At 42.4% G+C, this 16973-nt stretch overlaps 1 protein-coding gene across 1 annotated transcript in view; it reads left to right on the top strand.

The window, feature by feature from the left end:
• SWAP70 (switching B cell complex subunit SWAP70) overlaps positions 1–9298 on the top strand; it is a 361445-nt gene extending 352147 nt beyond the window's left edge. Inside the window, exon 12 of the mRNA XM_069223626.1 lies at positions 165–9298. Within this exon, the coding sequence (XP_069079727.1) occupies positions 165–277 (113 nt within the window). The 3' untranslated portion in view covers positions 278–9298. The remainder of the gene's footprint in view (positions 1–164) is intronic.
• The last annotated feature ends 7675 nt before the right edge of the window (positions 9299–16973 follow it).

Here is a 16973-nt window from a genome sequence, read left to right as displayed (position 1 = left end):
AGTGACAGGGAGCTTTGTCTAGTATTACCTGAAAGTATCGCTATGAAGCTATGCTGCATTTGTCTCAAACAGTAACATGGCGAAACATTTGATTACATAAAAAAATCCTAGAATGAAGTACTTGCTTTATTGTGTAATGAATCATTTGGTTTAATGTTTTACAGGTGCCAAAAATCCAGGCATAATCACAAACTGGGGACCCGCAGCATTTACACAGATGGAACTTGAACAAAGAGAGAAGACCTGGCAAGAAAAGAAGAATTCTGGAGCAGACTAGTGTCTAAGTTGGAGTGGCTGATGTGAGAGAGGGAGAGTACAATGCAGGAAATGATATACCATGCACTGAACAATAACATGAGCTGCTCAGCACCTAACACCCAAATTTACACTTTGAACTCTGGACCACATAATTCTGTATAATGGCCCTTCGTATCCATCTGGATAGCCATGACAGATTTTGATGCAGAAGAGGCTGTTCGGTTTATTGAGAAACCAGGAGAGTTCCTGGAAGGACATTGGTTCAAAAAGGCTCCTACGGATGGTAGGGGGCCAGTCAGAGTTTGTGTACTGTAAGTCAGGCCTACTGCATTGATACCTTTCCATTCCTTTGATAAGCTGGTATAGGTGAAATATTCGGGTTTGCCGTGGGAGCTAAATATTTGAAAAAAAACTGCTCTGGCAAAGTGAGTGTTGCCCATCTAGTCCCCGCCACAATTTGTCAGTTTATTTCTCCTATACGTTGATGTATGAGGAGCTCCACTTTGCTGATTCTGCAAATTAAAAACAATACAAATACAAAGGCCTCATATTTCAGATATTTTACTTAATAAAAGATTGCAATAGGACAGACATTTATCACTGGCAAAAGTATATTGGGAAAACCCAGTAGGTACCTTTCTTAGCTAAGTGGATTAGACGTATATTTAAGTATTCAAAGATCGCCTTGTGTGGATTTGGTAAAATTGAGTACACATATGATCACAAGACTAGTACATTTAACTGAAATATGCTACATGAGATTATATTTTAATCTCTAGCTGGAATTTGGGGTTTTGTACTTTTTTCATATATGCACCACCATATTCTCATGAAGATGAGGTGATTGGAAGGGTCCTGTTATGGTATGCCCTTTTAAAAGTATCCTTTTTGTTTGCTGGGATGAATTGGGATTTGTTTCCTTAATAATGAGGTTGTTTATTACCTTTTTTCACACTTTGCTAAGACTGTGAATAGGATTTTATAGAATCCGAACACTGTGACTCCAGTTTTATTCAAGTGACACAAATAACTTAATTGAACCAGGCACCATTACACTGGGGAAACACTAATGTGAAGCCCTGAAATAGTATTTTTTAAAATGCGAGCATAATGTTCACAGGAGCATACACATTTTATGTTGTAATTGTCACCGTCTTAGAACAATGTGCCCCCTAATCGAACTGGTAAGCTTGGCAGAATTTGACCAACAAGGTCAAAGGGCTTCTTATGCATCACACGTATTTTTCATGAAATGTCTTCTGTTGTTATCCACAATTTTTTAAATAGTCTCAATACCAGTGAAAGGATTAAACATGGTTGACATGGAATAGAACAGCAGTTGCATGTCTGCTACTCTCCTCTGGTGTAATCGAAGTGATTTATATGTTTGGACATTTTTGTATTATTTCCATTTGACTGACTCTTCATTCTCAATTGGTCATTCTGTTCCATCATTTGGGTAGGTAGTGAATCCCAGATGTCAGATTAGCCATGATTCATCCCTCATATTGCACCTCAAAACAAAAGCTAAAGACTTTGTTTGAAGTCCTCCTCCATCTTGGCATGAGAGCTGTTGATTTGGTAGAGGCTGTGCCTTACTGCCGGATTAACATGAGTTGGATAATCTTGCCTGCATCAGGATTCTCCATCTTGGACCACAAACACCAAATCCATGAACGATTTCCACCATAACCAATGGGCATATGAATGATCCCTATTTAGAGTAATTGGCCATTAATTTATTCCAATGGATAATGTTAAAATCTGGTATTGGTCTGGCCTTTGTCCACCAGTGCTGAATAGCCCCATCTTTGGTATCCATATCTGTTGTATTGCTACAAAAAGCAATAGATTTGTCAATACACTTTTGGCATTTTCTCTTTCCCTAGGGCCAGCTGGTATATTTGTGTGTTTTTTGTTATCTTATCATGCTTTGGTGCCCGTTCACACTCTTTTGAACCCATGTTTCTACTTACGCTCCTAACTTTCCATCAGCTGTGCCTCTTTCTAACTTGTCTACACTCTTATTATAACAGCACTAACACTCACATGCAGTTGTACCAAGAGTTATCCCACATGATTCTGTCTAAATGAAGATGCTCTGCATACAGTTTTTATATTGATATTATACTTCACATGAAGTTAAAAAAAATGAAGGTGAATTTTCACCTAATTTTTGCACTAATCACAAGCCATGAGCCAACGAAGAAACCTATTTGTGGGACAGCTACCATTTGTCATGGGCCAAGTCCTTTTTTATGGTCTGTTAAAACAGATGCTAAGTATCCAACTGTATAAAAATATTCTGCAGTTTTGCCTTTGCAGTTTTATGTGGTGACAACAGACACAAAGACGTGTTTATTTTAAAATATACTAATTTCTGATGCATTTAGAATCTTTTTTTACTTGCTTCGATTTATTTCTTTGATGCAGAACATATTCTTGCCTTCCTCCCAGTGCACAGCTGTTGGTTGTGATTTATCACAGAGGAAATCAATAGTTGAAGACTAGTCTATTTATCGATGCATTAAGCAGAAGGAAGAGAATACTATGTTTTTTTAAAAATTCGGCAACATTTTGTTCGTGGATAAAATGGAAAGCATTATACTGTCGTTGCTACCATGTTTTTGAATAGATGTTTACATTAACCAATTTCTTGAATTTTGTTAACCAAAATGATGCATTTGTCTAGCTACAAGAGACTGGAATCACTCACCAAAACATCTTCCTCTCAGTGCCAATCTGCTTTTTTCACAAGGAGTTGAAATCTCACTTATCCGGGACATACTTGAAATACTAACTCTGTTCCTTCTCAATATAAGTCCCTGGTTGTTATAGTTTACACCCAAGTTTCCTGTAGAGCCACTCTTTCCCCCTGTGGTAAGAATATCACAAATCACTAAGTAAACAATTAAACCAACATGTGAGGGCAGTAATGTAGAAGAACAGAATACCCTAGTTTACTGGCAAAAGTTCTATAGTCAATTCAACACATCTGAGCATTACAAGACACTCACTAAGTCAATTACTACAAACAATTTCAAGAAAATATCCTAGCACTTGCTAGAGATCTATATTATTAAGTTGGTGCTTTCCTTACAAGAATTCCAGTGTCACAACATGAGAATAAAGCTCGGACATTCAATCTAAAATCTTAGTAGCCCCATTATGTCCAGGTCCAAGTCAGTTCTTGAACTTTTAGTCAAATGGATTTCTTAATAAAACATTTTGTAGATTCAGGTCCTGCCTTCGTAAAAGATACCACACATTTTCTCTAATTGATTAAAAACTGTTCCTTTGATTCCAAAACAGTTATTCATTACGTTGTACTTACAATGATTCTACACAAATACCCAAAAGAACTTGGTACATCAAGCATGTCATTTCAGTAAAGTTGAGTACCATTCTTTGTTCCTTTACAGTTTCCCTAAACATCATTGTGTAATGTGCTAGAATACAGTTCATGCATGTAACATTTTTTTTTTAACGAAATGGCACCATGATATGTGTAATGTTTTCCCAAAAATGGACTAACTACCCAGATTAAAAATAAAGCACAATCCACATTGAGAATAATTTTTAATAAGCCATGCATAACTAATTGGAAAGGATCTGTCAACATTGTTTTCCTTATTTGGACAGAGTACTTCATAAACAATTTTCATGAATGGTCGGCAACCAAAGTAACACACTGGAATTCACTTTAGAGGCACACACCAGAGCAGTGCATTTCCTTTATCAAACTATCTCCTCTTCAAATCAAACTTTGTATCATACCCACTGCTAGGAGCACCCTAAATAGAATAGCTGCCATCCTAGGGCGTAAAAGAATATCTGCTGTACAATTGCTCTCAGACATAAGTGCAGCACTTAAGAGGATTTATATACTATGTCCCACACACACACTCTGTGCCACATTGGGTACCAGGTAGTATTCCATGCATCTAGTGTCCCAGTAGCCGTATTGACATAGGGAAAACAACACAACTGTGGTGCAGTGGTATTACACAACCCAACTCCCACAGTCAATGCAAAGTGCCCAGTGCAACACTTTGAATCATTGCTTACATAAGTGCCACACAGGCAGCAGCTTCCATTGGGGTGTCATAGGCCAAACTAAGGGAACCGTGGGAGGCAGTGACATTCAGAACGCTCTACACGTAAAGAAAACACATGGGCTTATTATACTGACAGTGCCTTCAAGGGACTCAATAAATTGGAAGCACTAGCTATTTTCTAATGTTCATCCTTGCAACATGAGCAAGCATCTTTTTTTCTACATGACTTTGTCATAGAATCCTGTACCCTGGAAAAATGACCACTTAAAATTCCTCGAAGCTCCTTGCAAACGTGTGATTTTAACTTAATTTTCACACTTTACTGGTGTTACCTATTGAATTTTGTCTTCTAGCCCTTTTACATCACAAGTCTCTGAAGCCTTTAGAAAAGTGTTGGGTTCAAGCTAAAGTATGATTTATCTGCATGCACTTATCCAAACAAGAGAATGGCTGCTTCCTCTTCTTTTCAATTTCTAGACCTGCAGTGTTTTCCAGTCCATCCCCATCTTCATTATTGTCATATAACTGTATTATTTAGCTGCCCACATGCGTGAACATCTGTTTAGTACATAAGTATTAACTTCCCTTACACATGGGAATTCATCCTTCGTAGTTCGAGTCACCTTTTGTGTCTCTGAGAATTTGTTTACACAACATGTTGAAATTATATTTTATTATAGTTGCACACTTGTTTACTACTCTTCTAGCATGCACCAGCTTTACCCTAATTGCATTTCATGCTCCAGCTAAGTTGATGAGAGTTTTTTAGGACTACAGGTTTCAGTCCCATTTCCATAAATTTCGCAGACATTTTGAGTTTACCTTTTATTTCAGCAGACATAAAAATCCACAAAGATTTTTCCTTTTCCTTGCTGAGAACTTTGGCCCTCTGTGTCTCCAAATTTACATGAAAAACATTTTTAAACCAATGTATTTAATTTATTAAGCGTAAATCTGAAGACCCATGTATACACCTGTGTTAATTCTAACACAGATGTTCAATATACAGCTCCTATTGTGCTTCTTAACAATTTGATGACATTCTAAATCACAAACCCTTCAACCACACTTAGTTACAGAGGAAAATATGTTCTATCAGTCTTCTTTCTAAATCACTTGCGTGTTAGCCACTGACTTTACACAATATGCTGCGGCTGTGCTGTCCGAGGTATGACCTTTTCAAACTCCTATGATGTATAAGATTGCTGTTTACTGATAAAAGTCTGGCATTCATTAATTATTACTTACATACCCTTTTCTGTTCAGAACAAGTCTGTGTCAATTAATCATGTCTGTTAATCGTGTGTGTTTTTAGAAACTTGCATTCATAACTATGAATTGTAAAGAAAAAAACATGAACATTTTTAGATAAAAATGTATTGTTTGCCCTGGAAATATAGGCACATAATTCAAAGTATTTGTCTCTTTGCATATTCCTTTCTTTGCAAGTGTGTATAAACTATGTCAGACATGTCTTTATCTATTTAAACAGTTCAGACGTGTTCCTTTATTCCTTATTCTATTCTTTAGAATTTGTGTTAGATAATGGTTTATTAAAATGAACTGCTGGATCTTGAAGAAAACATTTGAAACAATTTAACTGCTGAAATGCTGAAAAACGATATCACTTTACTGTATGAGACCTTATAGAAAAGATCTGTATGTGCCCTTGCTGCCTGATATAATCATTGTTTGATTAGTTGTTTTATCAAAATTGAAAATGTATGCATGCCTACTTCTACATAGTCTGTATTCACTACCAGACTGTATTTATGAAACCAACAACAATGTAGGAACAGAAAAAAAGTTTAAATTCACTTTATATGAAATGACATGTATCATACATACATAATGATAAATATTGATGTTTCTGTTGGAAGTGAATTAGTAAATGATTAATTGTTCGATTGCACGCCAGTGTAAGTTAGTTGCATGTGGTGATGAGGTCTTTATTAGATATGTTGCTAGAAATCATACCCTGACATTTATTGTAATATGCCTCATCAGAAACGTTTTGTGTCTGTAACCTTTCCTAATTAGTGTTCTGTGTAGGCACATTTCATGGTCCAAATATGACAAAATGGAAGTATCTGTATTATTCTCATACCCATCAGACATTAGCTCCTGGGGGACATATTCATCAGACACTAGCTGCTGGGTACATCTTCCTGTCATGCTATTGTACTGGAAAACATCCTGTCACTTAAGTAGTTTGCAAGTAATAAGCCCTTATAAGCTTCCAGTGGATGCAGTCTGCTATGACCATGCAAAATAGAAACTACCTTCAATAGCCAAACTTGTCCAACTGTCAAGAGCTGTGCCTTTGTTAATGCACCCATCAGAAATCATGACCCTAAAGATAGTTGGTATGCTTGTAAGTTGTAGGCATATGTTTACAACCAACGAGAAACTGCAAGATACCTGGTTTCACTTTATTAATTTAAATGTAAAATCAAGAGATTTTATAATAATTGCTAAGATGAAATCCTCGATGGTTCATTGCCACCCCATACTTCTCTATATTTATTTTCATCTTTACTTGCTTGTGGGCTACAAATTTGTGTTTTTAGGTCTGGTGTTGACCAAGAACTTTTGATTTTCCTAAAATTGTATGTATAACATAGTTATTGGGGCTTTGAGCCACCCTTCTTAATCAGCTGGTCTGTTATTGTGCCAGTCCCATATTTCTTACAGCATGGGGCAGTGGGTCAGCCCATTTCAGCCACTTGCTAACTTCACTGTGAGCGACTGCGTTCCGCCCTATCAAAAGGAGCACATCCACATACAAAGTAGTACCATTCAGTGCTGGGGACTACTATAGCAATAGGTGCTTTTTGAGACCAATTTTTTTTTCCTGTTAGCCACTCTTTGTTGTTTTTTTAGACTGACGATGCCCAGCAGCTTCCCCAGAAATAAGGTTTTGTGAAGCCTATGACAGAACAAAACAAGCACTGACAAAGCCAAAAGGTAGGCAGCTAACATTAGTCCTACTCGGTTTGCCTTTGCTTGGTAGTTCTGACTTTGTAAACTTTACTAAAGTGATAACATTTTATGCCCTACGTCGTACCCTCCTGCTGCAGGTGCCATTATTGCAGCTACTGCACAGTCAGTTCACGGCATCCTTCACTAGGGAAGAGTTAGTGCACAGTTTGCAAAAAGTGGCAGTGAGGATGATATTTACCGCCCTTGCACTTTCACAGTAGACTTTGGATATAAAATCCACCTACACATGTATATTGTGCTCAAGGCTGGTTTATTCTGTGGAAAATGTAAGTAGCAAAGGGATACAGGTGGCCCTGTTGTGCCGTGTGATACTGTGGACAATAGAGCATATATATTAAGAGGAAACAACTACGGAAATGTTACCGGCTAAATACCAACTGAAAAGAAAGGATACCATTTGACATCTACTGTCAGTTGCATGATGCAACCTGAAATAACATCAATATTCTCCACAGTAGCCTAGGAGGTGTCCAGAATCCCATATGCCACTCACTAGAACAGTAGAAATATCTTCCATCGGGTCAATTGGACTCATCACCAGGGTATGCAGTGCAGCCTAAAGTGGAGCAATCTTGGGCCCCCTCTTGCTCCACAGAAAGGGTCTTTGACTGAACCCACAGCACAAGCAGTTAGGACAGTATTCGTGGTCAGTGGGGCAGACAGTGAATGAAGGATATCCAATAGGAGACCACACTCACGCGCCTGGATTCTGTCTGCCAGAGGACAGCTTTCCCATGCCGTTGGGCTAGAAGTTCTCACGCTCCCTAAAAGTCCCAACAAGACACCAGCGATATGTTGTAATGATGGTAAGCTGGACACTGTACTCTGATGGTCAGGAGCAGCCGTGCCATTGGTTGCCTTGTCAATGACAGAGAGACTTCACTCTCAGTGCACCTGAGCACCAAACATACACGTTTCCGGTCAGGGAATACCTGAACACAACCCCCTAAATGCCCACCCATGCAATGAAGTGTTTAATAACTTGCTTTACGCTTATATCCATTTCAGGTATGTTAAGTGCACTATGAGTGCTTACACAGTGACTACCGAACACGAAAGAAACATACATTGCCCCGGTGAAATCTATACTGCTGCACTATGAGTGCTTACACAAAGTGACAAACGTGAAAAACATGACAAAATTGCTCCATTGAAATCTATAGACCTGCTAAATGTCTTTCAATGAAGGAAATCTTCTCATAGCTTCCTCTTGGAATGTATTTGTTGCTTGCTGGAGAATGAAGAAAAAGAAAGTAATAAAGTTTTCACTTAACTTTCGTGGGAATATTTAGTGCCAGATGAAAGTAGTTTTAGATTAAAAAAAAATTGATAGTCATTTGCTGTAACATGTCTCATAGTAGTTTTCACTTGAAGTAGCTCTGGGAATCACAAACTTTATGATGATGGATTTAATGTGATATATGTGTCCCCTTGTATTTCAGAGTTTAGCTGCATGTGTTAATTATGAGAAAGTCTGGACATCTCAGTATGGTGTGAGGGTCATCATTTCAGTGGTGTCTCCTCTATGAAGACGTAGCATAAAACAAGCATGTGTTTTTACCTATGTGATTGTGTCAATAATTACATTTGTTTAAATTTAAGGACATGAAGTAGTAAATTGTCAGCTTAATACAACCTGTGTGTAAATTACTGTACAGGAAACACAGCTGATTTCTTGTTTCTCTTTTAGCTTTGTTTCTAATTGAGTAGGCTAACTATTGCATATGAAACAAGGAACTTCTGTTATGTATAAAAATAAGGTAGCTACTCAATGAATAGTATACTAAAATAAAAATAGAACTTAAGTGTAGCATTTTACAATTCAGCATTCATTTTCAAAATTCAGTACATGGCGCTAAATTAGTTTGTTTTGCAAACTGGATTCATATACTTATTTTTAAGGGACGGCGAGCCAAATAAAACATGTTCGCGTTTATTAATTCTGTAGAATTATATGTTTAATAAAATAATGCAAAATATTTTCTGTGCTGGGTTTTACTTTGTTCTGTCTCCAGACGATACAGCAGCCACTTACTTTCAAATCCCTGATCACAATTAGTTGAAAATAAAATAAACAAGCATTACCAAAACATGTAGGCCTAGCAATTTTTTTTGCAAGAAGCCTTCGGTAGTATTTGGGAGACTGTGTTTGGTGTGTTCTCCTGTCCTAGAAAGACAATTCTATAATAAAGCAACATCGTGGGCTACTACAATATGGGACCTGGGAGGACAAGGCCGAACTGGCTGCATGGGGCGTTTTCCCCAGGAGGCTGAAAGGGTGGGGGCCTCCTTGAGAAAGTGTGTTTAGAATCTGTTCTGGATTTAGGAGAAGCCAATGCAGAGTTTGTGTCTTTGGTGATTAATGTTCCTGCTCGGGATCGGCTGTTTTGATTCGTCTCCCAGTATCCCAGAGGTTTAATGTGCCTGCTGCAAAGAACATGTAGCATGCAGATCACAGAACTGCATTACTTTGCATAGCTCAGTGTGTTAATGTTTTTTTTCACAGAGATCCTTTTGTTTTTGCAGTTTATAAGTTACAATCATAATATAGCTCAGTGAGCTATGAACTTCCATCAGAGAGCTGAATGCAAAATGCATCGTGCAGGTTAGAAAGTTTCTTTTTCTCCAGTTTTTCATTATTGTTATGTTGCTAAAAAGGGTTTGTGTGAGTAGAAATACATTCTTAATAGTAAAGATAACCCCAAACACTGTGGTACATTTTAAATCCTGAGTTTGTTCTTTTCCAGACCTCAAACTCTTAAAATATACTGCCTACCCATATGGATAACACGTGACTTCTATCCCTTATAGTTCCCCTTGGTCTTATTTAACTTTTTTTATACACGGATTTACACACATATGATTTAATGTCTCTAGAAGTGTGTGAGCGATGTAAACTACTCCAACACCCTACACTGGTATGAGAGGTGCTATAAAACAAATACATGTGAGAGACGGGCTGTAGAGAGATATGGAGCACTGTTGGAGGGTGATAGTGAGGGAATCATTGAAGGGTCATGTAGGAAGTTGACTCTGTATATACTATTTCAAAGTAAGAAATAGTGTGCACAGAGTCCAAGTGTTCCCCTTAGAGGTAAGATAGTGGCAAAAGTAGATAGACCATTATAATTATTTTGTGGTAGTGTGGTTGAGCAGTAGGCTTATCAGAGGGTAGTGTTCAGCATTTGTTGTACACACACAGGCAATAAATGAGGAACACACACTCTAAAACTTACTACAGGCCAATAGGTTTTTATATTGAAAAATATATTTTCTTAGTTTATTTTAAGAACCACAGGTTCAAGATTTACAGTTAATACTTTAAATGTAAGGTACTTCACTTAGATACTTTAGGAACTTTGAATGAAAACAATATCATGTACAGTCTTTGTAAAAATGGCAATAAGCTATTTTCAAAGTGGACACAGTGCAAAAATCAACAGTTCCTGGGAGAGGTAAGAAAAGGTTAGATTAGGAGGTAAGTAAAACACTTACAAGTCTCAGTTCTGGGGCATAGGCAGCCCACCGTTGGGGGTTCAAGGCAACCCCAAAGTTACCACACCAGCAGCTCAGGGCCAGTCAGGTGCAGAGGTCAAAGAGGTGCCCAAAACACAAAGGCGCCTATGGAGAACAGGGGGGCTCCAGTTCCAGTCTGCCAGCAGGTAAGTAATTGCATCCTCGGGGGGCAGACCAAGGGTGTTTTGTAGAGCACTGGGGGGACAAGAGAAGGCACACAAAGTACACCCTCAGCAGCACAGGGGCAGACGGCTGCAGTGAGCAAAGCAGGCATCAGGTTTTGTATAGGTTTCAATGGAGGGACCCGGGGGTCACTCTAGCGGTGCAGGCAGGCACAGGGCGGGCTTCTCGGGACAGCCACCACCTGGGCAAGGCAGAGGTTCGCCTGGGGGTCACTCCTGCATTGTAGTTCGGTTCCTTCAGGTCCTGGGGGCTGCGGGTGCAGTGTTGGTTCCAGGCATCGGGTCCCTTATTACAGGCAGTCGCGGTCAGGGGGAGCCTCTGGATTCTCTCTGCAGGTGTCGCTGTGGGGGGGTCAGTGGGGGTCGTCTCTGGTTACTCACCGGCTTGCAGTCGCCGGGGTGTCCTCCCTGAGGTGTTGGCTTTCTGCAGGTCGAGCCGGGGGCGTTGGGTGCAGAGTGTAGAGTCTCACGCTTCCGACGGGAAACGTGAAGTCCTTGGAAGTTGCTTCTTTGTTGCAAAGAAGTAGCTGGTTTTGAACAGGGCCGCTGTTCACTGGAGTTTCTTGGTCCTGTAGTCCAGGGCAGTCCTCTGAGACTTCAGAGGTTGCTGGTCCCTGTCGAATGCGTCGCTGGAGCAGGTTTTCGAAGTTAAAGACAGGCCGGTAGGGCAGGGGCCAAACCAGTTGTCGTCTTCCTCCTTCTCTGCAGGCTTGTAGGTCAGCAGTCCTTCTTCTTTCTTCAGGTTGCAGGAATCTGAATTCCTGGGATCTGGGGTGCCCCTAAATACTAAATTTAGGGGTGTGTTTAGGTCTGGGAGCGAGTAGCCAATGGCTACTGTCCTTGAGGGTGGCTACAACCTCTTTGTGCCTCCTCCCTGTGAGGAGGGGGGCACATCCCCAATCCTATTGGGGGAATCCTCCAAACTCAAGATGGAGGATTTCTCAAGGCAGGGGTCACCTCAGCTCAGGACACCTTAGGGGCTGTACTGACTGGTGGGTGACTCCTCCTTGTTTTTCTCATTATCTCCTCCAGCATTGCCGCCAAAAGTGGGGGCAGTGGCCAAAGGGGCGGGCATCTCCACTAGCTGGGATGCCCTGGGGCGCTGTAACAAAAGGGGTGAGCCTTTGAGGCTCACCGCCAGGTGTTACAGTTCCTGCAGGGGGAAGTGAGAAGCACCTTCACCCAGTACAGGCTTTGTTCCTGGCCACAGAGTGACAAAGGCACTCTCCCCATGTTTCCAGCAACATGTCTGGTATGTGGCAGGCTGGCAGGAACTGGTCAGCCTACACTAGAAGTCTGGGTGTATTTTACAATAAATTGCACACTGGCATCAGTGTGCATTTATTGTGCTGAGAAGTTTGATACCAAACTTCCCAGTTTTCAGTGTAGCCATTATGGAATGTGGAGTTCGTGTTTGACAAACTCCCAGACCATATACTCTTATGGGTACCCTGCACTTACAATGTCTAAGGTTTTGCTTGGGCACTGTAGGGGCATAGTGCTCATGCACATATGCCCTCACCTGTGGTATAGTGCACCCTGCCTTAGGGCAGTAAGGCCTGATGAGGGGTGACTTACCTATGCCACAGGCAGTGTGAGGTTGGCATGGCACTCTGAGGGGAGCGCCATGTCGACTTAGTCATTTTCTCCCCACCAGCACACACAAGCCGTGAAGCAGTGTGCATGTGCTGAGTGAGGGGTCCCTAGGGTGGCATAAGACATGCTGCAGCCCTTAGAGACCTTCCCTGGCATCAGGGCCCTTGGTACCAGGGGTACTAGTTACAAGGAACTTACCTGAGTGCCAGGGTTGTGCCAATTGTGGAGACAAGGGTACGTTTAGGGAAAGAACACTGGTGCTGGGGCCTGGTTAGCAGGGTCCCAGCACACTTTCAAATCATAACTTAGCATCAGCAAAGGCAAAATATTAGGGGGTAACCATGCCAAGGAGGCATTTCCTTACACAACCTCCCCCCCCCCCCCCCCCAAACGAAAGAGGATGAGACTAACCTTTCCCAAGAGAGTCTTCATTTTCTAAGTGAAAGATCCTGGAAAGGCCATCTGCATTGGCATGGGCAATCCCAGGTCTGTGTACCTGGCGGGATATGGACCACCTCAACAGTTTAGGGTTGTCTCCTTTCATTTGCATGAGCCATCTGAGAGGTCTGTGGTCAGTTTGAACTATGAAGTGAGTACCAAAAAGGTATGGTCTCAACTTCTTCAGGGACCAGACCACAGCAAAGGCCTCCCTCTCAATGGCACTCCAACACTGCTCCCTGGGGAGTAACCTCCTGCTAATAAAAGCAACAGGCTGGCCAAGGCCATCATCATTTTTTTGGGACAGGACTGCTCCTATCCCATGTTCAGACGCATCTGTCTGCACTATGAACTGCTTAGAGTAATCTGAAGCTTTCAAAACTGGTGCTGTGCACATTGCTTGCTTCAGGTGTTAGAGGCCTTTTGACATTCCAAGGTCCAGTTAACTTTCTTGGGCATTTTCTAGGAGGTAAGTTCTGTGAGGGGGGGTCACTATAGATCCATAATCCTTCACAAATCTCCTATAGTAACCAGTCAAGCCAAGGAATGCCCTGACTTGAGTCTGGGTTTTTGGAGCTACCCAGTCCAGAATAGTCTGGATCTTGGGTTGGAGTGGCTGAACTTGGCCTCCACCAACAAGGTGTCCCAAGTAAACCACAGTACCCAGTCCTATCTGACATTTAGATGCCTTGATAGAGAGGCCTGCTGCTTGCAGGGCCTGCAAAACCTTCTTCAGGAGGACCAGGTGATCCTGCTAGCTGGAGCTAAGGACAGCAATATCATCAAGATAAGCTGCACTAAAGGACTCAAAGCCAGCAAGGACTTGATTCACCAACTTTTGGAAGGTGGAAGGGCATTCTTTAAGCCAAAGGGCATCACAGTAAACTGGTAGTGCCCATCAGGTGTAGAGAATGCTGTTTTCTATTTTGCTCCTGGTGCCATTCTTATTTGCCAGTCCCCTGCTGTCAAGTCAAAGGTACTCCGGTATTTGGCAGCACCCAATTTATCAATCAGCTCACCTGCCCTTTGAATGGGATGAGCATCTGTCTTGATGACAGAATTAAGCCCTCTGCAGTCCACACAGAACCTCATCTCTCTCTTGCCATCTTCTGTGTGAGGTTTGGGGACCAAGACCACTGGGCTAGCCCAGGGACTGTCAGAGTGCTCAATCACTCCCAACTCCAGCATCTTGTGGACTTTCACCTTGATGCTTTCCTTAACTTGGTCAGACTGTCTGAATATTTTGTTTTTGAGAGGCATGCTGTATCCCGTGTCTACATCATGGGTACACAGGTGTGTCTGACCAGGGGTTAGGGTAAAGAGCTCAGCAAACTGCTGGAGGACTTGCCTGCAGTTAGCTTGCTGTTAGCCAGAGAGGGTGTCTGAGTAGATCACTCCATCTACTGTGCCATCTTTAGGGTCAGTGGAGAGAAGATCAGGGAGAGGTTCACTCTCTGCTTCCTGGTCCTCATCTGTAACCATCAACATGTTTACATCTGTCTTGTCATGGAAGAGTTTTAGGCGGTTAACATGGATCACCCTCTTGGGGGTCCTGCTAGTGCCTAGGTCCACCAGGTAGGTGACCTCACTTTTTTCTCTAGTACTGGGTAAGGGGCACTCCATTTGTCCTGGAGTGCCCTGGGAGCCACAGGCTCCAGAACCCAGACGTTCTGCCCTGGCCGAAACACAACCATAGCAGCCTTTTGGTCATACCACATCTTCTGGAGTTGTTGGCTGGCCTCAAGGTTTTTACTTGCCTTTTCCATGTACTCTGCCATCCTGGAATGTAGGCCTAGTACATAGTCCACTATATCTTGTTTAGGCTCATGGAGAGGTCTCTCCCAGCCTTCTTTCACAAGAGCTCGTGGTCTCCTAACAGGATGGTCCAACAGAAGTTCAAAGGGGGAAAACCCTACTCCCTTCTGAGGCACCTCTCTGTAGGTGAAAAGCAGGCAGCAGACATCCCATCTCCTTTTGATTTTTTTAGGGAGCCCCATGATCATGCCCTTCAATGTCTTCTTAAATCTCTCTACAAGACCATTGGTTTGTGGATGGTATGGTATGGTGAATTTGTAAGTCACCCCACACACATTCCACATGTGTTTTAGGTAAGCTGACATGTAGTTGGTACCTCTGTCAGAAACCACCTCCTTAGGAAATCCCACTCTGGTAAAAATACCAATGAGTGCTGTGGCAACTGCAGGGGCAGTAGTGGACCTAAGGGGAATTGCCTCAGGGTACCTAGTAGCATGATCCACTACTACTAGGATATACTGATTCCCTGATGCTGTGGGAGGTTCAAGTGGACCCACTATACCCACTCTTTCAAAGGGGACCCCCACCACTGGAAGTGGAATGAGGGGGGCCTTTGGATGGCCACCTGTCTTGCCACTGGCTTGACAGGTGGCACAGGAGGCACAAAACTCCTTCACTTTCTGGGGCATATTGGGCCAATAGAAATGGTTGACTAACCTCTCCCATGTCTTGGTTTGTCCCAAATGCCCAGCAAGGGGAATGTCATGGGCTAAGGTCAGAAGGAACTCCCTAAACTCCTGAGGCACTACCACTCTCCTAGTGGCACCAGGTTCGGGATCTCTTGCCTCAGTGTAAAGAAGTCCATCTTCCCAACAGACCCTGTGTGTTCCACTGACATTTCCTTTTTCTTGGTCAGCAGCTTGCTGCCTTAGGCCTTCAAGAGAGGGACACGTTTCTTGCCCCTTGCACAGCTGTTCCCTTGAGGGTCCCCCTGGGCCCAAGAGCTCAACCTAATAAGTTTCTAAATCTATAGGCTCAGTTCCCTCAGGGGCTAGAACTTATTCCTGAGAAGAGAGGTTCTGTTTCTTTTTCTGTGCTGAAGCTGGTTCCACGGTCTTCTTTCCTTTTCTCTTGGAGGGTTGGGCCATTATTCCAGACTCCAACACCTCTTTTTCACCCTGAGCTCTGCACTGTGCCCTAGTCTTGACACACACCAGTTCAGGGATACCCAGCATGGCTGCATGGGGTTTGAGTTCTACCTCAGCCCATGCTGAGGACTCAAGATCATTTCAAAGAAGACATTCAACTGGTATAGCAGAAGAGACTACCACCTGTTTCAGGCCAGTGGCCCCTCCCCATTCTAAAGTTACCATAGCCATGGGGTGTACTTTAGTCTGATTGTCAGCGTTGGTGACTGGATAAGTTTGACCAGTCAGGTATTGTCCTGGGGAAACCAGTTTGTCTGTCATCATAGTGACACTGGCACCTGTATCCCTCAGGGCCTCTACTCTAGTCTCATTAATTAAGAGCTGCTGCCTGTATTTTTGCATGTTAGGCGGCCAGGCAGCTAGTATGGCTAAGTCCACCCCACCCTCAGAGACTAATGTATCTTCAGTGTGGACCATGGTTTGCTCTGGGCACACTGTTGATCCCACCTGGAGACTGGCTATTCCAGTGCTAACTGGAGTAGTAGTTGAAGTGGAACCTTTCTTGGGACAGGCCTTGTCTCCAGTTTGATGTCCATGCTGACTACAGCTGCGACACCAGGCCTTTTTGGGATCAAAGTTTTTACCCTTGTACCCAAATGAGGATTGTGAAGAGGCTTTGGACCCACCCTCCTGGTCAGGTTTTTGGGGCCCTGTAGAAGACTCTTTACTTTTTCCCTTGGATGTCTCAACACTCTTCCCCTGGGGAGGCTTTGTGACCCATTTCTTTTGGTCACCCCCTGTGGAAGTCTTGGTCACCCTTGTCTTGACCCAGTGGTCTGCCTTCTTTCCCAATTCTTGGGGAGAAATTGGACCTAGGTATACCAGATGCTGATGCAGTTTATCATTGAACCAATTACTTAAAAGGTGTTCCTTCAAGAAGGTGAGGCTATCGGGCCAGACATAAAAAAGATAAACATCTATCCTACTCTGGCTCATGCTACTGTTGATGCAAAATCAGT

The sequence above is a fragment of the Pleurodeles waltl genome, chromosome 3_1 (assembly GCF_031143425.1).
Source record: "Pleurodeles waltl isolate 20211129_DDA chromosome 3_1, aPleWal1.hap1.20221129, whole genome shotgun sequence".
In the NCBI taxonomy this organism is placed as follows: Eukaryota; Metazoa; Chordata; class Amphibia; order Caudata; family Salamandridae; genus Pleurodeles; species Pleurodeles waltl.
This window is presented reverse-complemented; position numbering and strand designations above follow the sequence as displayed.